The sequence below is a fragment of the Echinops telfairi genome, unplaced genomic scaffold (assembly GCF_000313985.2).
Source record: "Echinops telfairi isolate 266 unplaced genomic scaffold, ASM31398v2 ScPeMD7_53;HRSCAF=182, whole genome shotgun sequence".
NCBI classification, from domain to species: domain Eukaryota; kingdom Metazoa; phylum Chordata; class Mammalia; order Afrosoricida; family Tenrecidae; genus Echinops; species Echinops telfairi.
Window position 1 is genome coordinate 9,325,757 of NW_022103951.1, and position 24,992 is coordinate 9,350,748.

Sequence of the window (24,992 nt, forward strand, 5' to 3'; positions counted from 1 at the left end):
ACACAGCCTGTGGGCATGCCGTTTAGATGGTGCCTAAGCTGTTTTTCTCACGCCCCTTTGGGGGTTGGCAGGTGGGTGGATGAGAACCAGCTCAGCTTCGAAAAAGGAGCGCCCACTTGAAAAGCCACAAGCAGAGCCGTCACTCGCCATATCCATCATTTGTAGCTGAAGTATCAGAAAATGCCTGTTTGCGTATTAAAAACGGGAGGGGGTTCTCTTGAGTTCTGAAAAAAAAAATCTGCCTCTACCATTACGGCTCAGTACTAAGTACATGGACCGTGAATACTTACAAAGGCCTTTTCTCAGTTTTATTCTATACAGATGTCGAAGCAGCTGCTGTTCATACACATGCATAAAAAGAAAACGGTTGGCATTTGTTTCAGCATTCTTATCTTAACTCCATCTTCCAGGCCAACCCACAGATAAAGAATCCCAGCCTTAACACAAGTCGCCTGGGTGAGTTGGTGCCGTATTTACTCCAGCTCCAGTTTCGCTTTGGTTTTCCAATAGGACGCAACAAGACGATGAAGCTGAGCGGGCGGCCATATCGACACATCGGTGTCCTGGGCACCTCAAAGCTCTACGTGATCAGGAACCAAGTCTTTGCTTTCACCCCCCAGGTGAGACGCGTGGGCCCCGAGCAAAACAGCAAGCCTCCCTTTCCCCGGCTCCCTGTGCTTGACCGTGGGAGATGATGCATGCCTGAAGCTCAGCCAGATATGTGCCATGGCATCCATTGCCCAGCACAAGTGTCTGCTCACAGAAGGTGCTCGCTAAATGCTTCCTGGCACGCCCTGCATGGGGCCTTACTTCTAGTCAGGAGTCCTCACTTATGCCCCAGCATGGGCTCAGCACTCACCCCCGGGCCTTGCAGCGGCGGTTTCACGCCTCCTGAGCTCCAGACTCCAGCTCCCTGGCTGAGAGAGGGACTACACAGTTTAGACATCATCTAGAAGTCCTCTTCCAAGTTTTTGTTTTCCAAAACACAAGAGCCTTCCCCATGAAATGCATGCCTAATACTTTTCCTTCATCCGCACAGCCAGAAGGCGGCTTTGTCCCCGTGGAGTGTGGAGTGTAGCTCCCACCCCCCTGGGTCCACAGTGGGCTGCAGGGTCTTAGGGCTCACACTCACACACTGCCATCAAGTGGCTACCGACGCATAGCCAGCCTAAATATAGGACAGAGTAGAACTGCCCCTTGGGGTTTGTGAGATGATAACTTTCCGGCAATAGAAAGCTCATCTTTCTCTCTCAGAGCAGCTGGTGGTTTAGAAGTGCTGACCTTGCAGTTAGCAGTCCAATACATAACCCACTATGCTACCAGGGCTCTTTCAGTTGCAGCCCTAAGTTGTTCTTTTCCATCCTAGCCCATTCTGTTCACCAAAATCTTGTTAGTTATTTTCCCTAGTAATGAATTTCAGTCCCAAGCGGAGCATGGACTAGTCCCGAGGCCCAGAGGACAATTTGATCGTCACCACTATCAGGCAGCAGTACCTTTAGCCCATAATAATGAGGTCATCCATCAGGTAAACAAAGTCTCTATGCTCACCTGCTCCCAGCAGCCTTCTCGCTGAGCCCAGCAGGCTGGCAGGAGGAGGAATTAAGGAGGTATTGATTTGCTGTCAGGGACAGCAGCAGTAGAAAGGAGCGGAGAATAAATCAGGGTCCACAGCTCTGCTTCCACGCTAATGAAGCGGGGGTACCTCCCGTCCACCCATTCGCGAGGCCAGCAGCTCCAGGATGAGGCAGATTAGAGCCACAGCCTGGGCTGACAAGTTGTGCAGTTGCCAGGGAGCTGGGGGGTGGGGTTTGACGGGGGGCCGTGACCTGGCCTGTTTTACCTTTCAGTTTACTGACCAGCACCATTTCTACTTGGCTCTTGACAATGAGATGATCGTGGAGATGCTGCGGATCGAGCTGGCCCACCTATGCACCTGCTGGCGGATGACAGGCCGACCCACGCTCACCTTTCCCATCACCCACACTATGCTCAGTAACTCATCCTTTTCGTCTGGTTGGGTCAGGCCCTGTGTCGAGTTGGGCCCTTTCCAAAGTAGCAACAGCTGCTCCCCTGGGAAGAGCCGTGTGCACTAGGGGGCGTCCCTTAATAGTTGGGTTGCTTATCTTGGGAATCTTCTAAGCCCTAAGTATGTTGGATTGTCTTAAGAAAGACATTTCCATGTATGCCACCACAAAAAAAAAAAAAGTCCCAGATTAAGTAAATAAATCCTTCACTTTTGTTCTCTCCTTCAGCAAACGATGGCTCAGACATTCACGCTGCAGTTCTCTCGACGATTCGGAAACTAGAGGATGGCTACTTTGGAGGAGCAAGGTGATTTGGAATGACCATAGTGACCTTGACCACTTTTCCCCAAGTCTTCCACCTTCTGAGCCCCGTTTTTCCTGTTAATGGTTGAGAGAGTCCTCTCTCAAACAGCGTTGAGTGGGTGTCTGTTACGCTTTCAGATCATCTGAAAGCCAGGTTTCCCTGGCCCCATCCCTCTCCAGCCACCTGGCTGCCAGCTCCACCCATATTCAGGCCCTTGACCTCCAGTTTGTAAAAGTTCCCACCTGGTAGATGACATCAGAATCGGGAGAACTTTTCAAAATGAGTTCTTCCATCAGTTTCTTTCTCATCATGGTAGCAATAACACGGTCGGCTATTTGCTGAGCACTTGGAATGGGTCTCTTACCTTGCCCTCTTCCCTTCTAAGAAGCACTCTGGCCGTCCTTCCTCTGAAACAGATTTTTTGTTGCTCTGACAGTCCATGGCACTTTCAATGTTCTTCACCAGCACCATCATACAAATGCATCCATTCTCCCCTGACCTTTCTTATTCATAAGCCAACGTGCATTTGAGGTGATTGAAAATACCGTGGCTTGAGTCAGACACACCTTAGTCCTCAAAGTGACCTCCTTGCTCTTTAGCACGTTAAAGAGGTCTTGTGCAGCAGATCTGCCCAGTGCAATATTTCACCTGATAATTCTTAAGTCGCTGCTTCCACGAAATGAAATCCTTGACAACTTTGGGAGGAAGAGATTAGTGATTCCTTTAGGCCTTTTAATATGGTATGTGTTTCCACTTTATAGGTCTCTCTTGCATTGTCATTTTGATTCCTTGACTACTTATATGGGGCACACTACAGTCTCACACTAGTGCATTGATTGATTGTAGCAGAAGTGCCGACCCAGTGTGTGTTGAAAAGCTGCTCAGTGATTTTTGTAGCAGAAGTGTGGGCATCCTCCACCTGCATTTCTGAAATGCGTTTCTTGGCAGAGTGCAACTGGGAAGCCTTTCCGAATTTCTTACCACTTCTTTCTTTACGTACCTGACCTTCCTGGACCCCGACTGTGATGAAAAGTTGTTTGACGATGACAGCGACGGCAGTTCAAGCCCCAACAGTGATTCTGATGTAGGATGCTATTTAGAAAACACCTGTAATGAAGGTATGGCTGCGAGTGCTTTTTGTGGTGCTTTCAGCACCTGGCTGCTACTAAAATGAATTCGATGTAAATTTTAAAAGCTAACCTGCACACGAGGCCCTCAAAAGTAGGGCTTTATTAAACCTAGACAGACAGAGGTTTAGGAGCTAGGGCTTTTCACCAAAGAACCAGAAATATACAGCTTGGCTTTTCAAAGGAAATGGTATGTAGAATTATCTAGACTTGATTGTGTATACTAATGATAGAACCTTGTGCATAGTGCATTTCTCAAATAGACAGAACTCTTAGGTTAGCGGGACCGATATTTACTTTTCAATCCTAGTTGAGATTGGGGTTGGGGGTCCCATCATGCTCAGCTCACTCATCATACCAAAAAGGACCAGTCACATCGTCTTATGGACCGGGCAGTTCATCTTCAGATGATACGATGTAAACTCTACACTGACTCCTCCTTTCCTGGGAGGGAGATTTTCCAGACAGAAAACTTACAGGCATAGATATTATCTGTGTAGATCTCTTAGGACATTATTGGGATTTGTGTGAGTGTGCAGATGTCTCAGTATTTGGGCCATCTTCCAGTTGATTGATTTTCATACTGCACAGCCATAGGCTTTTTCTCATTGGCTCTTTGTCTCACCTGTCCAATTACAGACAGCCAAGATGAACTTGACCAGTATATCAGCCACCTGCTACAAAGCACGTCTCTGAAGTGCTATCTGCCCCCTCTTTGTAAGAAGACAGAAGACCGCCATGTTTTCAGTGCCGTCCACTCTACTCGGGACATACTTTCCGTCATGGCAAAAGCAAAGGGTTTGGAAATTCCGTGTATGTCACTAGCACTTCTTTGCTTGTTAAATGAATTTCGTTTATCACAGTAATATATGGACATAATTTTAAAGGTGAAAGGCTCCTAAATGACCACACGCAGAGGTTTCCAGCCTCAGCCCTTCCCACTCCCCCAGGCCACCAGTCACAGAGGCAGCCACTTCCAACACTTTTAGCTATTTCTTTCATTTACGTATCTCCATTTTCCTAAAATTATGGATTATACCACTGCCTGGTAATGCATCAGTTTTATTCCCTCACTGTTGGCTTCCTGTTTTGTGGATGTGGATTGAGTTGTTTTACAACATCAGTCCTCTGCTTCACCTACTCGCCCCTACCAATGTAGCTAAGGAGCCCTGATGACACTGTCCAAGTACACATTGGACTGCCAACCACAAGGTTGGGGATTCAAACTCACCAGTTGCTCTGAGAGAGAAGGGGGAGACTATCTGCTTCCATAAAGATGTACTATATGAGTCCCTATGAGTCAGAATCAACTCGATGGAAATGGGTTTGGTTTTAGGGATTTACCACTCAGTAATTAAATCAGTGTTCATCTTTGCATTATTACATATGTAGAAATATTACTTCCCACTGAGAATTATCGTATACCGATTATATTGCCAGTTTTACTTTGTTTTGTGGGGGGGTTGGTTTTTGTTTTGTTTTGTTTTTTAAATGAACTTGTATGTTACAATAGAATTCAGGTCTGTTTTGGTATTTTTTTGCTTCCGTTGGTATCCACTCAGACCAATGGAGGGTCTTCAAAGTGTTCTCTTTTTTGTTTTTATTTATTAATATTTATACGTATGTATATTTACCACCCCCCCTTTTGTTTGTGGAATATAATACTAAAAAATCGAACCACATTTTTTCCACTTTCAACCCCCCTTCTTCCCTCTGCAGTTTCCTGTCTTGTGAAAACAGATATGTCATTGTTTTTTAAGGTTGCCTTACTTTCTGTCTTTCTGAAATTAATAATTGCCTTTTCTTTTCACTTTGCTTTGCTTTCTTTCTATACCTTCCAATGACTTCACAATACAACATTTCACAAGGTCCGTCATCACAGTGAACCTTGGGGGCCCGTGACTTTTCATAGAGCCTCTTTCTGTTAGGGTGATAGTGCACTAGCCCGGGCACACCTGTCATCCAGGGACTCCTCTGTACGGCCATCTGGACATTGCTTTTGCTTATCTCCTCCGTTGGATTCCCTGTTTCCTGAACTACTTGTCCTCCTTCTCAATTCCTTTGTGTCTGGCGGAGCACGTTCTCGAGGCGTTTCAGTAGGTTAAAGGGTTGTTGTTGAAGCTTCACAGGAAGAGGGCCCAGTGAGGGCGGTGCCTGGTGCGTGGGTACTCGTCCTGGCATCTTCTTTCAGCATCCTGATCAAAAGTCGTTCTCTCCCACTCCTGGGTTTGCTTGCCCCTCTTCTGTCTCCCAGCTCTTCCCCTTCCTGCTTGACTCTCTGGGTCCGTACTCGCTCCTCATAAAGGCCCTCGGGATGCTGTTGTTTTCCAGTTGTTCCCATGGCTCTGCCAACGAGAATTCTGAGTGCCCATCGTAAATCACTGAATCTTGTTGACTCTCCTCAGCCACTGCTCAAGAAGGTAAAGTAGTTGAATATTTTAACATTTATCAAGGGGTCACAAGGGTGGGAGCGGGGAGGGAAGGTCAAAAGAGGAGCTGATACCAAAGGCTTAAATATACTAAATGTTTAGAAAATAATAATGGCAACCTAGGTACAAATATGTGTGATAAATATTGATGTATGATTGTTATAAGATTGTTATAAGATGTATGATTGTTATAAGATGTATGATTGTTACAATGTATGATTGTTATATGCATGATACATATTGATGTATGATTGTTATAAAAGCTATAAGAGCCTCCGTTAAAATGATCTTTTAAAAAGAAGAAATGGTAAGATATTCGATATTGGTGCTTCTAGTCCTAAGAACTTTTGAAAACAGTTGAACTCAAAGGGTCGTGTTTCTTGCGGTAGAATTAGAAGCACTCACTGGATTTTGAGGAGAACCCAACTAGTTTGTCTTTGGGAATCAGGTTTGAGTTTGTGTAGCGGTGCTATTGAGTAAGCTTAGTAAGGTTAGTGTTCAAATCCACTAGCCTCTCAACAGGAGAAAGAGGAGGCTATCGGCTTCTGTAAAGATTGACCGCCTCAGAAACCCTATCCAGGCTCACTATGGGTCAGAATGGAGGTGGCAGTGGATTGGGTTGGTTGGGGACACACTGAATTTGGCACAGACTTTTATGTTTTGGGGCCAGGGAAAGGTTACAGACTGCCATTCCCTCAGAACCTGTGTAGCACGAGAGGAAATAAACTAACCCCCACCTAGCCCAAGAACCAGATCTGTGCTGGCCCGCCCAGGGGGACCACTTGCAAAGTTGTCTGGGTGGGGACGCTGGCGGGGGGGGGTGGGAATGGAGTTTTTTTCCCCCAGTGTTCTATCAGGAAAACAAACAGTGTAAGCTTCCTCAAGAGAATGACATGGCAGAGACTTCTCCATTGGTTCCCTTTATATACTCTGATGCTTTCTCTCACATGAGTAGAAAGATCTAGTTTCTGTTGGAGAAAGTTTCAATTTAACCCCAATTGGTTAAGTTTTCTTAAACCCACCTTACAGTGTGTGTGTGTGTGTGTGTGTGTGTGTGTGTGTCTTGTATTGTTTTCCCTAACACATGGTGCCCAAGTGAAGCATCTGTATCTGTGAAGAAGCGTGCACCCGGGCGTGTAGTCCCCACCACTTCCTCTCCCCCCTCCCCCAAAGGCTACCGCTTTTCGATCACAGAGGTTAGTTTTGCACCCACGTTTTCACTTCTTCAACCCAGTCCCTCACAAATGGCCAACGAAGTGCCTTACTGATCAAAAGTAGTTAAAGCACACAAATAAAAAGGTACCCCGAATTTTCATAAGCACAGTGAGGGATCAGGGTGGGGATTCACTTCTGTATCTTCTGAAAGCCCACGCACTCCTTCTGCCCTCCCCCATGCTACCCTTTTTTGGCTTCCTACGGCCAGACTCCTGAAGGCGAATTCCAATGGCCCTGTGACGACCAGGGTGATGTGGACTGTGAGAAGCTGGTCGAGCAGCTGAAGGATTGCTCCAATCTCCAGGACCAAGCAGACATCTTGTATATGCTGTATATAATCAAGTAAGTCCACAACTCTCATGGTGCCTCAACTCTTCTTTCTCACCTTCCTGATGTCCCAGCACACCGAGGCCCTGCCTTTCTGTTCTCCCCCATCGTGCAGGGCCTCAGAGAACGCAACCCTGAGGTTAGGCTCCAGGCTTGAATAACTCACCTATTCCCAGCCTTCGTGCCAGATCTGTCAGCACCATAATTCTGGGGTTTTCTACTTTCTGACAGGGGTGCCAACTGGGACACCAATCTCTCGGGCCAGCACGGGGTCACGGTGCACACTCTCCTCAGCGAGCTGTATGGCAAAGCCGGCCTGAACCAAGAGTGGGGTTTGATTCGCTACATCTCAGGCCTGCTCAGGAAGAAAGTGGAGGTCCTGGAAGAGGTCAGAGCTGGTGGGCAGGGCTGTCCCAGGGTCTTATGTTTAGCCCAGGCCCTTGTCTCTTGCTAGTCTTCGTTTCTCCTCTTAACTGGGTTTGCATCTAGGCCAGGAGTCAGCAAACTTTTGAGACGGAAGAGCCAGTCCATAAAACAATTAAAAAATTATTCGCCACAAATCTATTTTTACAAACAAATGCAACCACTCTTAAATCTGAATATCCTGTAAATGAAACTATGATAGTTTTATTTTTTCAGTTTGACTTCAGAGCCACATGTACATTATCGAAAGAGCCGCATATAGCTCTCGAGCTGCAGTTTACCGACTCGTGCCCCAGGCAAAGCAGGCCCCTGTCTGATGCCCCCTACTGCCGTGGGAGCGCCTCTGAGAGCACCCACAGCGCAGAGACCACTAGTTCTCCCCTGCCCACCCAGACACTGTTCTGGAAATGTCCACTGCTCCTAGAGAGTGAGGTCTGGAACGTGTATTTTGGAGTCCTTGTGTAACTCACTGGGAACTGGAAGGTGGTCGTTAACCCTTAGTGTTAGTGCCGCACGGTGACCCACCCCTCCTGGGTAAGTACTAAAGAGAGACAGTGAATCTTCCTCCCCCGCCCCCACCCACGGGCCCTGCAGAGCCACACTGGCCACTGGAACCCAGCTCTGGCTTGGGTGGCTGAGTCTGGGGTGTCGAGTTTTCCGTATTGGTCATAAGGTTTGTCGAGGTACCTTTCTGGTCCTATTGGCAGTGACCCTCCTGGCATTTGCGGCCCTGCCTCTCCCCACCCCCCCCAATCCATAGGCCTGCACGGACTTGCTGTCCCACCAGAAGCAGCTCACAGTGGGCCTGCCCCCCGAACCCCGAGAGAAGACCATCTCCGCGTAAGTGGCCGGGCCACAGTCTGGGGGGAGCTGGCCTGGGAGCTGCTCGAGAGGAAAGGGAAAACTGTCTCATGCCTGTGACCCACCTCTCCCTCCTAGGCCACTCCCTCCGGAGGAACTCACAAGACTCATCTATGAAGCCAGTGGGCAGGACATCAGCATCGCCGTCCTCACCCAGGTTAGGGGCTGCCAGGAGAGGTGGGCTTTTCCTTCTGTCCCCAGAACCTGAAGGGCCTAGTGCACACCCTGCCCAGGCTCTAAAGTGCTGTCCCTGCTCTGTGCTGGCATTAGGAGATTGTGGTCTACCTGGCCATGTATGTCAGGGCCCAGCCCAGCCTCTTTGTGGAGATGCTGCGACTCCGGATCGGACTGATCATTCAGGTGATGGCTACAGAGCTGGCAAGGAGCCTGAACTGCTCAGGTGAGAGGCAGGGGACCTGGGCTAGCCTTTTTGTCCAGCAGGTCTGGGATGCTCACTCCACCACTACCTGGGCCTGCCTCTTGGTCCGGCAGGTCTGAGGTGCACACCCTGCCACCCCTCAGTGCTGGGCCACTCTTGCCTGCATGTACACTGCTAGGATGGGTCGCCCACCCAGGTAGTCTCAACCCAGAGCTTCACAGCTTTGGATGTGCTCTTGCTGGACCAGCTTCTCCCACGCTAGTGCCTTGCAGTGCAGAGAACGTGTCCCACGGGAGAGAGATGAGGTTCCAGTCTCAGAAACCCACAGGGGCAGTTCTACTCTATCCTATAGGGTCGCGATGAGTCAGCATTGACTGGATAGCAGTGAGTTTGGTTTTTGTTTTGTTTTGACGGGTGGGGAAGAAGGGCCACTCATTTAAACATATCAATCAAGCGCCAAAGAGAGAGCTGGTGGCATCATGGGTGACACGTTTGGCTGCTTACTACAAGGTGGGCAGTTCAATCCCATGAGCTGCTTCTTGGGAGAAAGATGAGGCCTGATGGAGGGTCTCTCTCAGTCAGAAGGGACTCGGTGACCATGAGTTTGGCTTCTTTTCAGAAGCGAGAGGAAAAGACCTAGTTTAGGATCCATGTGTCAGCAGCAGCGTTTACAAGCACCAAGGAATAGGAGACCCAGCAGCCCACCCCCACCCCCACCCCCCGTTACCCAACTCTCTCCTCATTGGTCACCAACCCTGTGTCCTCGACACTGAACACACATTGCCTTTAGGAGAAGAAGCCTCTGAGAGTTTGATGAACCTGAGTCCTTTTGATATGAAAAGTCTCCTGCACCATATTCTCAGTGGCAAAGAGTTTGGCGTTGAGAGAAGCAGTAAGTAAAAGCAATCTCACTCTGGGGATGGGGGGGCCCCAGGGATTGCCCAAATGACCCCACCTGGCATCACCCCAAGCCATCCTCAATTATGACAGTAATAGAGCTTTGGAGAGGGAATGTATGAAGCTCAGAATCTCTCTGTGACAAGGGTCCCTGGGGGGAGCAAATGGCCATGGCTTCAAGTATTTCAAGGGTTGGTGGTTCGACACCCCCCCCCCAAAGAGACACCTAGGAAGACAGGCCTGGCAATCTGCTTCTGAGAACCCCAGGGAGCAGATCTCTGCAGACGTGGCATCACCCGGAGTTGGAACCAACTTGACAGTAACAACAGCATGAACAAGGGAGTCCCTAGAGTTAAACATTAGGCGACTTCCCCGAAGCTTGGCCTTTGAGTCCACTCTGAGGTGCCTCAGAAGAAAGGCCTGGCAATCTATTCCTGGAAAGTTAGCTGTTACTGTCCTATAGAGAGCACAGTTGTAGTCTGACGGCCATGGGGGGGTCTCCATGAGCTGCAATCAGCTAGTACTGGTGCTTGAACAAGGTGAACAGAGCCTGTGGCCTCCTGTAGGACCCCCTGTGGGAGAACGGGTCTCCACAGTGAGATTGGAGGTGGTGGGCATTACTTGTCCTTGCAGATGTTCAATCTATGTGAAGTAGCAAGTGTGAGCAGGCTTAGAATTGTGATCAGACCTGAATGTCTTTCCCCACCCCACACACACTTCCCCTCCTCCTTCTGCTGTCCCTTTATTGCTGTGCCCTGCCCCCGAGGGCCGCCCAACCCTCTACTCCCCTGCCAGTGTTTCTTTCTCCCTCAACAAACTCCAGTAAAAGAAAAAGGTGATTGTGAGGTCATTAAAGAAGACGACACACTTTGAGAGAAGGAAGGAAATGATTTTTGAAGCGCATATTCACAGCTTTTATGGCCAGTGAGTGTTTGCCTGCTTTTTTGGCCAGTTCACTGTATTAGAAGATCTTTTCTTTTGGTTGAGGAGACACAGCAGAGCATCCACCATTTCTCCACGTGACACTGATGGTGTGCTTCCCTTTGTGTGGCTATCCCCACCCTCCTTGCCCCCATTGTTACTCTCTCATTACTGTAAACCCACTGCCACCGAGGGTCTTGTCTAACCTTTCAAGTTGCCGTTGTCACTTTGATGACGACGGTCCTCCAGGCACACCTTTGCTGACTGCTGAGCCTTTTCTGCATGTGACTTAAGGGACTGTTTGCCCTTTGTGCCTTCTCCTCTGTGTCCCAGCGGCCCATGTTGAGCCAAGCTGTGGAGCAGGTCCCGGTTGGGGTGCTGAAAACAGTGTTGCCAGGGCCACAGAGGCCCCTTCTCTAAGGGAAGTGATTGTTGGTTGGGGTGAGGTTGGGACGTGAATAAAAGGCAGCTCGTCACAGGCAGGCCTGCATTTCCACCGTCAAGGCAGGAACTGCCATTTGTGAAAACCCCTTGTGTGTGTCTCTCCCCCTTCCAGTGCGTCCCATCCACTCCACCACATCCAGCCCTGCCATCTCCATCCATGAGGTGGGGCACACTGGTGTCACCAAACAAGAGAGGAGTGGCATCATCAGGCTGAAGAGTGAGATGAAACAGGTACGCAGGTCTCCTGGCGACGACAGCTCAGGGAGGGAAGGTGTGCCTCCCTGGGCTCAGCATAGGAAGGGACAGAAACCCAGGGCCTGCAATGCCCTGTAGAGGCCACACACTCCCTCATCCCCAGCACCACCTGGGCAGGAAGCACCCTTTTCCAGGTCAGCCTCGTCCTCAACTGCTCTTTCAAGTGGGCCACAGCTGCTAGAAAAGTCACTCATCTCCCACAGAAATAGCAATAGCACATGATGCCCGCTGCTCACCCGCCCTCATCCAGGGGTGGCTTCGGAGTGGGCTTCAGTCCCCAGATTTTCAGTTCCTTTGGACTGAATGGGCCGAATGGCCCAGGCACTGCATCCCAGAACCTGCAGAGAGGAACATGCTCCCATTTTCTCTCATAAGTGGGTCGTGATGACCCACTGGAATGAGTCCCACCGTGCAGCATGGGCAGCGTTGCGCTGAGTCATCCGTACAATGAGCCCCATGGCAGGGATGCCCCGCTCCTGCTGACTCCCTGCTGTGCTCTTATTTGCAGATGACCAGGCGGTTTAGTGCTGATGAACAGGTGAATCCTTTGTGCCTTGTCTAGTCTTTGCGATGGGTACTCCTGAATGTGGACGAGGCTGCGGTGCGAATGCAGGGGAAGTGGCTCTGCCTGGGAGCTGGCTGCGGTGGAGGTGCTGGGACAGGTGACCCCTGGGGCCAGGCATGGAGCTGAACTCAAAAGCAAGAGACCTTGTGCCCCAGACTCTTAAAAATGAGCAAACTCTGGCTTAATGGGATACTTTGAGAGAGGGGTTCAAGTGCCTGCTCAAAACATCAGTTAAAAAAAAAAAGACTGGTTTTTCAGAAGTAGATGGCCAGGCCTTTTTTCTGAGGCACTTTGGGGTAGACTTGAACCTTCAACCATTCAGTGAGCAGTGGAACATGGTAACCATTTGCACTTTCTGGGCACCGCCCCTTCACCCCTACGATTCAAAGAGAAGGAAAGAAATAAAGGAAAGGGAAATCTGACCAGTGATTACATCACTACCAGGCTATTGCTATTCTCCCCAAGGAGCCCAGCTCAACTGCTAACTGAAAGGTTTGGGGTTCAAACCCACCCAGTGGCCCCACGGGAAGATCTGTTCAGCTATTTCCATGCAGAACGTCCCTCACATGGAGTCACTGTCACTCAAAATCTCCACCGCACTCAACAACACCCGCCTTTCTGGTCACTTGGGATTGCAATCTAAGAGGGAAAAACCTGTGGAAGGTGTGGGGCTTTCCTACTACCCCTGTGGCCTGCATCCTCCCTCCCTCCGGAAATTTGTGGTCCCCTTTCTCCAGGTTAACGGCTCCATCCCCAAACAACCATTGGGGACCAGAATATATCCACATGGCCTCTATGCGTTGTTGTGAGGGAAACGTTACCTGATCTCCATTTCAATTTCTCCTCTTCCCAAGCCAGAAACCTATTTTCAGAAACCTGTGCCTTTGCCGGCCACTCGGTGGCACCCTCCCTCCGGTCACCCTCATCCGAGTGACTAGCTGGTGGGGAAGATGGCCGGTTCTTTCCACCTCCATTTCAATGCTGTCTTGGCACCTTCCTTCCATGACGGGCTTAATTGGCCCGGAAAAAGGTTTGTAGTGGGCCGTGTGCATCAAGGAACTATACTGTGATCTGTTCCCAGTGTAAGCGGTTCCATGTCATTTTCCATGTCACGTGTGCACCCAAGTGCTCCTTTGGTAGGGAAGGGAATCTGGATTCTTAGATGAGCTGCTCGTTGGCCAGCAGGCAGCAGCCCGATCTCTCAGTTGTTCGTGGTACGAATTGTCGTGCTAGGCCTGTTAGGGATGTTGGGTTGCTTGCTGTAGATTTTCACAGCCCTTGACAGAAAAGAGTCCCATCTCAGGGTGTGGCTTTGGAAAATAAATTGTGTCCTCACTTGATGAGACACCCTCTATCCTGCTGTCGTTGGACATTAGAAGGGAGACCTCCTGCCAGGTTCTCTTACGGGGGCAGGGAGTTTGCCTGTGGTGCCAGTAAGAACAGCTCCTCTCTTGGGGGACTTTGGCTGCTGCTGCTCCCCCCTCCCTCTGCCTCCCTCTAGTGTTCTTGTCCCTGACTGAGCGGACTCGTTTTGTTTTCTAGTTCTTGTCTGTGGGCCAGGCTATGCCGAACAGCGCACAAGCCTCTAAGTGTGCAGTAAACAATGTCGGGAAGCCCGTCACTGCCTCATTGTCCGTAGGGTCTGGGACCTCTTACTGCCTTTCACTTCCTCCCGCCCCATCGTTCACTTCCCAAGATGTGAGCAGAGATTATGTGTTTTCTTTTGATGTTGACACCTTCCCCAACCTGTAATTTTCAGAAGCATCTAGCAGGTTGGGAGATTCCTGAACTGAGCTTTCTTTTCTGTTAGGAGCCAAGTCTCAATTCTCTGCTTCTGCCGCCTCTCGGCAGGCTCTGGAGGAGTGCTCTCCCTACCAAGTCCTGAACGCTTCTGGAACCTGGGCTGGCTTCCTTTGCCTTGCATGGAACCACAGTGCTGATTGATTTCCCCACTCTATGTCTAGGAGGTGGCCTTCAGGATGGCCTTGGTGGTGGAGGCCCCTGGTCCCAGAGGCCAGTCTGACTCTTCCTCTAGGACCCTTTCAAAATAAGATCCCAACAAAGAGAAATGAGTATACGAAGACGAACCTGTCCCCGGCCCTCCAGGGTGTTGGAAGATGGGGCTCCCTTTTCCCACCTGTACCTTTGAGGTTGCCACATGGAGACATTCCCTTCCCTGTCCAGGGTGTGACAGCAGCTTGATGGCAGTGAGGGTGGGCAGGGAAGCCAGGCCTCCAGCCCCCAATCCTCGAACCTTTCCAGTTGCCTCTAGAGCTGTCTTCCCCTAGGCAGTTTGGGGGTCTCAGAAGATCAGGGCTCAGCTAGCATCCAGCTGGCTGCTCTCCCATCACAGCGCAGGGGCCCCATGTCCCAGGCCGTGGGGTTCCAGGCACCGAGCCTTTAGCTGGCCTGCTCATATCAGCTGCCCCTTACTGAGCCCTCAACACCAGCCAGCACGCTCCCAGAGCATAGAGATCTCCCCCAGTGGATGTTCACAGCATGCGAGCTACCAAACGCCCTCCTGAGGCCCCTACTCAGATGAGACCAAGCCCCAATGAAGCAGCCCAGCAGGGGCTTAACAGATGGGGTCAAGGTTGGCCCTCGGACCATCTCCATCCAGTGCCTGGCCCCACCATGTCCACTCCCTCCCTGTGCTGGCGGGGTCTCTGGGGGCTGAGTGGAGTGTGTGGAAGGGGCATGTTAGCACCCCAGTTAAGGAAAGAGGTCAAACAGAAATGGGCCAGGCCGAGTCCGGGTGCTGCCCCCTCTCAGAGCAGCTCTCCTTGGTGCAGAGCGTTCGACGAGTGCCTGCCGGTGGCCCCCGGCACGGGGACAGTTTGAGGGCCACTTGCTGTCTTGTCTTGCAGAGATCCAGCACCCCCTCCTCACCCACGGGCACTTCATCGACGGACTCAGGAGGGCATCACATTGGCTGGGGGGAGCGGCAGGGCCAGTGGCTGCGCAGGCGGCGGCTGGATGGCGCTATTAACAGAGTCCCCGTGGGCTTCTACCAAAAGGTGTGGACTTTCCTCCAGAAGGTGAGCTTGGTCCCCACACATCCATGTACTCAGGGCGTCGCTGCTGGAAAGCACATGCTTCCAAGGTGCACAGGTCACTCCTTTTCGGGGTGCAATACCAGTCTCTTACCAGAGTTCAGGGTCCGGCAGCTCTGTGTCTTGTGGGATGTTCAACCTCTCTGACCTCTACTCACCAGATGCCAGTAGCACCCCACCCCCCACTTAGATAAAAAGTCTCCAGACATGGCCCCCATGGAGACCCTATGGCTCAGCTGAAGAGAGACCCAGTACTCCTGAAAGCGCAGTGAATGGGACAAGGGGGCAGTGCAGGGGGTGGGGGAATATAGGAAAGTCATGAGATGTACCAGACGGGAAGGCATGAAAACCCTGTGACAGCCAGGTCTGGCATGTCCTCTTGGCCTGGGAACCGGCCAGTGCCCTGCCTTTGGCGCATTTCATTGTCAAGCCCACCCAACAGGCTCCTGTCTAGAGCAGCAGTTCTCAACCTGTGGGTCACAATCCCTTTGGGGGTCAAACAGCCCTTTCACAGGGGTCACCCAATTCATAACTAGCAAAATTACAGTGATGAAGTAGCAATGAAATTTATTTTATGGTTGGGTGGGTCACCACAACATGAGGAACTGTACTGAAGGGTTGCAGCATTATGAAGGTTGAGAACCACTGTTTCTACAAAGTGCGGAGAGAAAGTACTGATGGAATCTTCCCGTCCACCCTGAGTGCCCTCCCCCCACCCTCCCCCCACACACTTTCCCAACTGCCTGGGGGGTGGGTGCAAGTACCAGCAGAAACCCGTGTTGGGGACACAGCCCCAGGCGCCATGATGGAACAAGTAGGGTGGCAAAACAGTGCCCTTGTTCTTCGAGCCCCAGACTCACTGCGGCTTCCAGGACCCACACCAAAACGGCTCGTGGTTCTGGCACGAGGGAAAAGCAACCCCAAATGCAGGCTGCCTGCACCCCCTTCCTGAAGCCACATGGGCTTTACCGTCTCCTAATCTGTGCGGTCTCTGAGCCAGGCCCTGGGCCTCTGCTGGCCTGGGCTCTAAGGGTAGCCTCACAGGCCACCTGCCTCCGGTTCTCAGTCTCTGCTGCTGCTCAGGAGCCAATGACAGCCTGCATGCAAAACGACAACATTACCACTGTGTCCTCAACCGCTCTGGGGACAAAGGCAGTGGCCCTGCTGGGCCAGGGCCTTGATTCAGGGCCAAACCAATTAGACCCCCATAAGCTGTTCCTTGAAAATCTCCCCATTCATCCTGGGGCACCACCCGCTTCCCCTGGGCTGCCCCTGGCTCCCCACCAAGAAACTCTTATTGTGAAGAGGCTGCCTCCCTCCTTGTGCAGCTTGATATTTATACCCACGAGCGGGCGTGTGTGTGCGTCTGTGCACGTGCCGCAGTCCTTTGTGATTGGTGCTTATTATAGAAATCTCCAAAATAGACGCCTGCAAAGGCACAGAGCCTCACTTCAACCAGCAGGAGTCGTGAAAGCCACCCTTTATTATGGCGCCAAAGGGGGGCCTCTCAGCCGCCAGGCCTGGTTGCCAAGTTCAATGCCAAGTGACTGAGGCGCCACACAAGAGGACGCAGCAGCTCCTGAGGGCATTGGTCATGCGAGCTCGGAAAGACCCCTGCTGGTTTCTCCAGAATTGTTCCATCGACAACACAGCCTGTGGGCAGTGAGAACAAGCTGTCTAAAAATAACAGGCAGTCTGGTGTGTTCCAGCCCTCATGCAGGTTTTCTGGCAGAACGACTGGAGGTGTGTGCACGCGTGTACACGTGTGCATGCGCACGCACACGTGCAATTACTGGTCACGTTCTGGTATGTGACAGAAGTGCTCTGTGTGTTCTGCCTGCAGTGCCACGGGCTCTCCATCGATGGCTACGTCCTCCCCTCCTCAGCAACACAAGAGGTACAATGACAAATTGTCAAATGCTGGCTCCGCCTCACTTTACCGTGGGTGCATATAACTCGGGCTCCGGATGGTGGTCTGCAGGTCTGGGATGAGCCCTTTCACCCTTGCGCTCTGCCCATTTCTTGGTGCTAAGAACCTAAGATTTGTCCCACTAGGCACAGACCCCTTAGAGACCCACCTAGAGAACTGAGGGACTCCCCATAGCATACAGGCCTCCCCTGGCCCCATCTCGTTAGCTGCATACAGCTGCCTGCCTTGACTTATTGACTCGGGAGTCAGTCTTTTCAAAACAGATGGTTGTATTTTCACTCTGCCCAAAGGAGCATGCCACAGGGAAGCATGAAGGAGAGTGAGGCATGGTCCCTGATCCCGTTGCCCATATGGGGACCATGCCCCCAGGGCAGGGATTTGCTCCATGGAGTCCCATAAGCACATTGGGGGGGGGGGCCGCAGACTTACTCAGTGAGGTGGCTTGTGTGGGGCACAGAGCAGGGTCCCCTGTGCCTCACTCCTGGCTGTTGCTGGTTGCTTTGCCAGATGACCCCGCATGAGATCAAGTTCGCAGTGCACGTAGAGTCGGTGCTGAATCGAGTGCCCCAGCCTGAGTATCGGCAGCTGCTGGTAGAAGCGATCCTGGTGCTGACGATGCTCTCGGACACAGAGATGACCAGCCTCGGGGGCATAATCCATGTGGACCACATCGTGCAGATGGCCAACCAGCTGTTCATGCAGGACCAGGTGGGTGTCCTGAGGGGAGCCTGTGGGGAGGCTGGGCATCCAATAGGAAAGGGGCAGCAGGAAACATCATCCGAGTTAGTGCAAGCATGGTGGCCCCTTAGGAACACTCTCTCAGAACTTGGGGAGACGCCTAGGCCAGTTGCCAAGGAGCTTTTACTCCAAACAGCCCCACAAGCTCCATCCGGGCCCCTGGCCAAGTCCCCACCCTGTCCCCACAGTTCCCTCCTCACAGAGAGGCGGCCAGCCCCTGCTCATTGGTCCCTTTCCTCCTTCCTGCTGCAGATGGCCACTTGTGGCCTGGACACCCTGGAGAAAGACCAAGCCACAGGGATCTGCCACTTATTTTACGACAGCGCACCCAGCGGGGCCTATGGGACCATGACCTATCTGACGAAAGCAGTCACCTCACATTTGCAGGAGTTGCTGCCCAACTCGGGGTGCCAGATGCAGTAGCTCTCCGCTGTAAGAGGGACTGTGCTCTAAATCTGTCACAAGTCCCCTAGCCTCATCAGGAACTTTGTTTCCCAAGACCCCCCCCCCTGTGTGCAGCCATAAAGGAATGTCCCCTCAGAGAGACCCACAGCGAAGAGTTCTGAAGCCCGTGTCTGCGAGCTCTGGATGAAGCTGCCACGCCCTGCGCTTCTCCGGGGTCCTCTGCTCAGCAGTTGGGCATGTGGACTCAGAGGAGGAACTGGTAATTGGTCTCTTTTGAGTGCAGGGTGAAGTGCGAAGGCAGCTTCAATTGGCCCTCTCAGATTTCCAGAAATAGGTTAGATGAGCTAGTGACACATCTTAAAGATGAAAAGGGCCTTCCAGCAGCAGTGGCTCGACACACAGACCTGGGGAAAGGGGTGTCTTACAGGAGGCAGTGTGTCTGGACCAAACTGTTTACTGAATAGAACGATTCTTTCTGCGGGGCTTTGGTGGTGTGATGCCTTGCTTTTCTCGCTGGACTAGTGGTTTCATTGGCATGGCTGCCTTCCCATCCCGTAATTCTGTCGTCAAGATTGCGAATGTCACTCCCAGTTACATTGAGCTCCCCGGATTCAAAGGGATTGTCCTGGCCGATCAAAGCCACCACAGCTTCTAGAACCCAACCAAAACGAAAGGGGGCTTTCCCTGAGGGCCCCACTTCAGTGCCTCGCTGCTCGTTGCCCAGGCAGCGTGACCTCTCCTCCCAGCAGGCCTGACGCCACCTCCCAGTGCTCAGGGTGAGCCCATCCTGTCAGGAGAGTGAGCCATCCGCTGCCACGAAAATTAGTGGTGTGTTCCCACTGAAACAATGGCTCCCTGCTATAAATAGAAGGCTGGGGAAAAACGTGTGCTCGACCTCGCCCCAGAAGCACATTCCTTTCAAACCTCTCACGTAGGTGTGGCTGGAGGTGGTGAACCAGCACCAGGAGGAAAGGTTTCTGCAAATGAGCTCGCCCTTTGTGTCTGGTGGGGGTGGTAGGGTGGACTAGTGGCTCTGCCTCTGGGATGGAAACTTGCCTTGGGCAGTTTCCACACACTTGCCATGGAGGGGACGTGCGCTACTGCCCTGAGTGGATGCCACACAGACACGGCAGGAGAGGCCACCTGGGCAGGCTGTCACACAGGCTCGCTCACTCTGTCCCCTCTATCGCTGAAGCCACCGTATTCCCCTTGGCAAGGTCCATCCAGAGTCATTTCCCGACACTGGAATCTCCTTCCATTCTGCCTCCCCTGGTCCCTTCCCGTGACAGTCGGTACATAAAACCCTTCCTCCCGTGACTAGACTGCACCTTCCTTCCCAAACATCTTCAGCCTGCTGCCCGTCTCTGTCAGTGTGTCAGGTGTGAAAATGCAAAGAGAAACGAATAGGGACTCGGCCCTAGGGACTTAACATCCCACTCGCACCCCCCAGTGAGAGGTTGAACTGGGAAGATGGCCGAACCTTCAGGGCATGAGGCACTATCAGAGGGATGGGCCTGGCCCAGAAAGGTGGCCTCTGCCACAGGGATTTGCATTTGTGCAGCAGACTGCAGCGAGCAAGCAGCTCATGGCACATACCTGGCTCCGGGCCACACCCAGGCCCAGAGAAGTGACAAGCCCCTGGGAGAGAAAGCTGCTCTACATTTGACAGCCTGGGGAGGAGGGGGGGGGGCACGTCTATTTTCCTTTGAGGGTTCAGTGATCACCATCACCCAGTTCCTTAGGGGCAGTTGTGTACAAGTGTGTGTGCCCCCCCCCCCCATCCGCCCGTCCTGAGTCAGTCCCCTGACAGACTCCCCGGAGGATCATTTCAGACGCACACAGCCTGTGCTGCCGGCGTTTGGGGAGCAAACTTACAGAGCGCTGCCGGCCCCCAGGTGAGCTCATGAAGCAGTCACCTGCCTGCGGGTGGCTCGAAAGACCCAGCTGCAGCATTGGGCTCGCAGTCGAGCAGCAGCTGGGAGAGGAGCCCTAATGAGCAATTTAGCTGCGCCTCGAGCTTCTCCTTTGAAACCTCTTTAAAACGAAACCCTGAAATAGCACTGCATTTCCACAGGCAGCCAGCTGTCAGCTTCAAAGCCCCGAGCACAGCTTTCTGAGGCTTGAGCCCTTCCGCAAGCAGCTGAGGCCCAGGCCACGAAGAGATGGCTGAGCGAGCGAGGCGCTGGCGGAAGCAGCACCACCACCCTCCCCTGGGAGCCCAGAAACCCGTGCTGACCTTTGCTGGGCCTTGAAGGATTAGAATGTTCTGTCTCAGAGGACAAGTCACTGCCAGGGACGCTCCCTGCTCAGAAGCGGTGAATCCTGGCTCGAGGGCCTGGGGGGCAAGGCATTGGACCTTAGTGTGCTTCAGTTTGTCCATCTGCCAGTGTGCAAGAGGCATAAAGCCCAGCACTGGAACAAGCAAGCCGCACAACAAAGCATCCCTAACTCACCTGCCTCTGGCTGTGGTGGGGTCCTGCTCACAGGGAGGCAGACATGCCCAGTGGCACCCCCAAGGCCAGCAGGCAGGAGAACAGGCACTCTGCCAGGCCCAGAGGCTCCTGGGAACTGACTCTGTCAGGTCCATTGGATAGTCTGCAGCTGTTGGAAGGTGTGAATGAGGGAGATTATGCATGAACTGCCTGGCTGGAGAGAAGTAAATGCTCCCGCTGTCAAAAGTGGGGAGAAGAGTCCAGCTCTCAGGAAGCCGGAGAAGCCTCACCGTTTGTCATTTATTTCTGGACAAGAAGACAGGAGGCTCGCTTGCCCTCGATGTCAGTTACAGCCGAGTCATCTCTGTTCTATTGACTTTGGCGCCAGTCTGACAAAAAGCTTTTGTCTTTTCGGCTGCTTTGTTATCAAAGGGTCCCAAAGCCTCTTACCTTTGCTTTGCTCCACTGTCTTTCAAGGTGACTCTTCTGCTTTTGAAGCCCTTGCCATCTGCTCCGTGTGCCTCGGCACTTTGCAGGATGTGAGCACCATGCTCCCAGATGGTCACCTCCAGGAGCACCTTCTCCCTGAACCCCCTCAGAAATCCATCTGGGGGAAGCCACGGCTTTCAGTTACCCTGAGCATGCTCTGGCCTGAACACCAAGCACCTGAGGGCGAAGGCTCAGTGTTGGATTGATGGTTAGAGAGAGGGGAATGTTCTGTCAGAAAACTGAGGGGCAGTTTAAAGGCAAGGGTGCAGAATTTTGGCCAATGAGTCTCCTTAGAAGGAAGGATTGGAAGCATTGGACTTAGGAACTCTGAAGTCATGTGACATCCACCTGCTCAGCTGCCCTATGTGACTGACAGTTGGATTCACCCGGGACCTGCTCTGAGCCAGTGCTGCTGGGTGCTGAGAAATGGGACTGGTGAGGTGGGTGGGATATTGGGAAGCCCTCAAAGAAAGGGCACCTAAACCCTGGGTTCTGTAGCTCTGGACCAAGTGTCAACCGTCGCCCCAGCGTGGGCCCCACGAGTCTGAGCTGCCTTTGGGACTGGCTCTGCCCTGGTTCGAATCCCTCTCCAAGGCTCAGGCTATCCTTTGCTGTGTGTCACGGTTCTGATCTGCAAGCACCTCAGGCTGGCTGGAATAGAACGATGGCTCTAGAAGAATAACAGGTGAGTCAGTCATGTGGCTGCCAGCAGGGCCAGAGACCCAGGTTGGGGGCTCCCCAGCCAGGACCAATATCCGAAACCACTCCCTAGCCCTGATAAAACCACCGGTGCCTCTGCTCAGTGTTAGATTACCCAACAAGCAAGGTAAGCACGGGCTTACTTGGACCTACTTACTCACCTGTAATGAACAGTTTCATATGTTTTCATCACATTGTTCATTCCAAATGAGTAAGTAAACACAAGCAGGCTCATGCTTCCCTTGCTCACTTGGTACTCTGCCCTTGCAGCAGCTGCCCAGAAACGGAGGACTCCGGGGTCCCTGGCTGGCATGCAAAGCCAGGGCAGATGGCTGGGAGCAGAGAACGCCAGCACCTGAGATGATGGCCCCCTTCCTGAGTTGGGGTGGGCTCCGCTTCGTACAGCAGAGGGGTCCCTCAGACACAGGGCCTGGGTCCGGATGCTGAGTCTCCACTATAGCCAACGAGCCCAGAAAATAAGGGCCTGGGCCCCCAGGACCTGCCTTAGAGAACTGACCGCAGCGCAGCATCCCAGCTCCTTCCCAAGGGACGCTGGTCCCACAGTCCCTCTGGGCTCAGGGTCGATTGGGAACATTTGTGAGTCCCATGAACGGGATCCCCTTGCTCACTCAGCTTCCACAAAGGCCTGGCGAAGGGCCCTGGGGCCAGCCAGTGACCTCAGCCCAGTCCCCTGAGCCTCTTTCTGGACCTAAGTTCAGCTTCCACAAAGGCCTGGCAAAGGGCCCTGGGGCCAGTCAGTGACCCCAGCCCAGTCCCCTGAGCCTCTTTCTGGACCTAAGTAAAGGCCCATCTGGGACAAATTGCAAGTGACTGTCACATCTCTCCTTCAATGTCTTTAACCAGCTGAGGGATTTAAAAATAAAGAATTGGAACAGATTCATGGTCTCAGCCTCACTCCTGACAGTGTAAAGAATGTCATCCAGCTGTCACCCGGGACCAGCCCCTGGCTGCTGGCAAGCCTGCGAGCCCTTCCTCGTCTGAATGAACCTGCTCCTTGAGGAACCTCACCCTCACCCTTGCCCTGCAGAGCCCCCTTCTCTTCCTCGTTCACCGCATGAGACCCTGTAGACGATGGCCTCCCTTCAAGGTCCTGCCACCTGAGTGAGGCAGCTATTCCTTCCAGAAAGCAGCCAAGCCCTCATGCGAAGAGGACTCCTGTAAACTTTCAGCCTGAACCTCAAAGGGTAGTTCTCTGGGGGTCTCTGCCCCTAAATTGGCCAGCCAGTGGTGCTAGAGGGGTGGTTGAGCTTTTGTCTTAGAATCCCCCATAGCTGGGGCCCAGCTGGCTGCTCAGGGCACACACTCCAGCACTGACAGGAGGCAGTGGTAGAGGGCACGGATCATGGGGGCTCCTGGGGTGAGGGTCTGGCCGGAGGGGCAACTTGCCAACACTTGTCATTCAATGCCTCCCCCACCCCAGGGTCAGTCTTTCCAGGGCAGGGGGGTGCAGTGACACTGGCAGGGGTGGGGCCTCCTCCAAGCCTGCCCTTGTGTCTGCTGTGCCACTGTTCCTCTTGGGCCCAGGATGAGGCCCTATGCCCTGGGGCAGGAGCTTCTCACAGACAACAATAACCAGTCCTGGTTGGACCTTCCTCTGGGTGCCGAAGCCAAGTGCCATCCCAGTTGGCCAGAGAAAGCAGAAGACAGCCAATAACTGCTCAGCCAGGCGAAGGGGCAGGGAGGCCCGGGGAGGGACAGTGCAGTTGGCTGCCCAGAGCAGGACTGGGTCAGAGAGCCAGACCATTACTTTCCAGGCTGAGGGAAGAGCCAGGGTCAAGGCGAGGGCAGGGGTGCACCCAGCGAGTGTGAGGGCAATGATACATAATTGACAAGCCTTCCCAAAGCAGGCTCAGGCTTCCCTTGCTCACTGCTTGGAAGGGATGCAGGGAAATGGGGCAGAAGCTCAAGGCCAGGAAGGACTGCTTCACTTGACAGCTGGGAAGGAGTGGTGATGTGTGAGGGCGGAGAGAAGGGAACACATGCCCAAGCCCCAGGCTGCATTTCCTAACAGAGCACCCACCTTGCCCTGCTACTTAGAGCAAGACTCTAGTCACTGGAAACAGGAAAGAGGAAGAGAAAGTAGCCCTGCTCCCCCTTCCCCCTCCCAACACCGGCCTGAACCCTAAGGATTCCTTACAGCCTTACACCTTATTCAAGCCATGGCAGTCTGCTGAGGCACATGGGAGTGGGCATACACATTGTCAGGTGCCACGGAATAGATGCCCACTCAAAATGGACTCCGGCTCAGCAGCACCACATGGTGTTCATTTTGGAAGCAGATCTCCAAGCCTTTCTCCCAGGGGACAACTGAGTGGGTCAAAGCCATCCAACTTTGGGTTCATTCCCCTTCAGTCACCTGGGCTCCTTTGAATGCACATACACATGTGCCCATACATTTGTATGTGTGCCAGTACGCATATATCTACCTGCACCTGCCTATGGACTCTTCCCTCAGTAGATTGGTCTAGGCTCTAGGGTAGTGGTTCTCAACCTGTGGGTCGCGACTCCTTTGGGTGGGGCGGGGGTCGAATGGCCCTTTCACAGGGGTCACCCGATTAATCACATTAGCAAAATGACAGTGATGAAGTAGTGACGCAAATAATTTGATGGTTGGGGGGTCACCACCACACAAGGAACTGTAATGAAAGGGTCGCGGCATGAGGAAGGTTGAGAACCACTGCTCTAGGACTGTCGAAAGGGGTCCCTCTTCAGACCTGTCCATCTGAGCGCTCCCCCGGCCCTTTCCCATCTGCCACCCAGTGGACGCCAGCTGCCCTTGCGGAGGTCCTCCCAGCTCGCAAGTTGGAGCGTGACAAGCGCTAGCTGCAGACTTTGGGGCTGAGGCCTTATAAGGTTCTAAAGGCTTCACTTCTTGCAAGCTTTCACTGCACTGTAAATAGATGTGCTGGGCTGAGTCTTAAATTTGACATGTTTCTTTTTTTAAACTTAAAAAAAAATGTGAGTCACCCACTGGAGGAGGGAGGGGGCCTCCTAGCAAAAGCAGTGGTCAGAGGAACATTCCAGCAAGCTGGGCATCTAAAGGGGTAGGAAGAG

The 24,992-nt window shown here is 52.6% G+C and overlaps 1 protein-coding gene across 3 annotated transcripts in view; it reads left to right on the plus strand.

Annotated features, from left to right (window-relative positions):
- PHKA2 (phosphorylase kinase regulatory subunit alpha 2) overlaps window positions 1-22,814 on the plus strand; it is a 60,307-nt gene extending 37,493 nt beyond the window's left edge. Inside the window, exons 15-32 of one of the 3 annotated variants that reach the window (XM_045290665.1) lie at window positions 511-620; window positions 1,848-1,992; window positions 2,253-2,331; window positions 3,277-3,446; window positions 4,095-4,268; window positions 5,787-5,875; window positions 7,308-7,441; window positions 7,658-7,814; window positions 8,610-8,689; window positions 8,789-8,867; window positions 8,981-9,110; window positions 9,880-9,981; window positions 11,464-11,582; window positions 12,115-12,144; window positions 15,039-15,209; window positions 17,068-17,121; window positions 17,662-17,862; window positions 22,188-22,814. In XM_045290665.1, the coding sequence (XP_045146600.1) occupies window positions 511-620; window positions 1,848-1,992; window positions 2,253-2,331; window positions 3,277-3,446; window positions 4,095-4,268; window positions 5,787-5,875; window positions 7,308-7,441; window positions 7,658-7,814; window positions 8,610-8,689; window positions 8,789-8,867; window positions 8,981-9,110; window positions 9,880-9,981; window positions 11,464-11,582; window positions 12,115-12,144; window positions 15,039-15,209; window positions 17,068-17,121; window positions 17,662-17,862; window positions 22,188-22,364 (2,201 nt within the window). In that variant the 3' untranslated portion in view covers window positions 22,365-22,814. Of the gene's footprint in view, window positions 1-510; window positions 621-1,847; window positions 1,993-2,252; window positions 2,332-3,276; window positions 3,447-4,094; window positions 4,269-5,786; window positions 5,876-7,307; window positions 7,442-7,657; window positions 7,815-8,609; window positions 8,690-8,788; window positions 8,868-8,980; window positions 9,111-9,879; window positions 9,982-11,463; window positions 11,583-12,114; window positions 12,145-15,038; window positions 15,210-17,067; window positions 17,122-17,661; window positions 17,863-18,144; window positions 18,782-22,187 lie in introns of those variants that run through there. The other 2 variants (XM_045290666.1, XM_045290667.1) reach the window with 2 other exon arrangements.
- The last annotated feature ends 2,178 nt before the right edge of the window (window positions 22,815-24,992 follow it).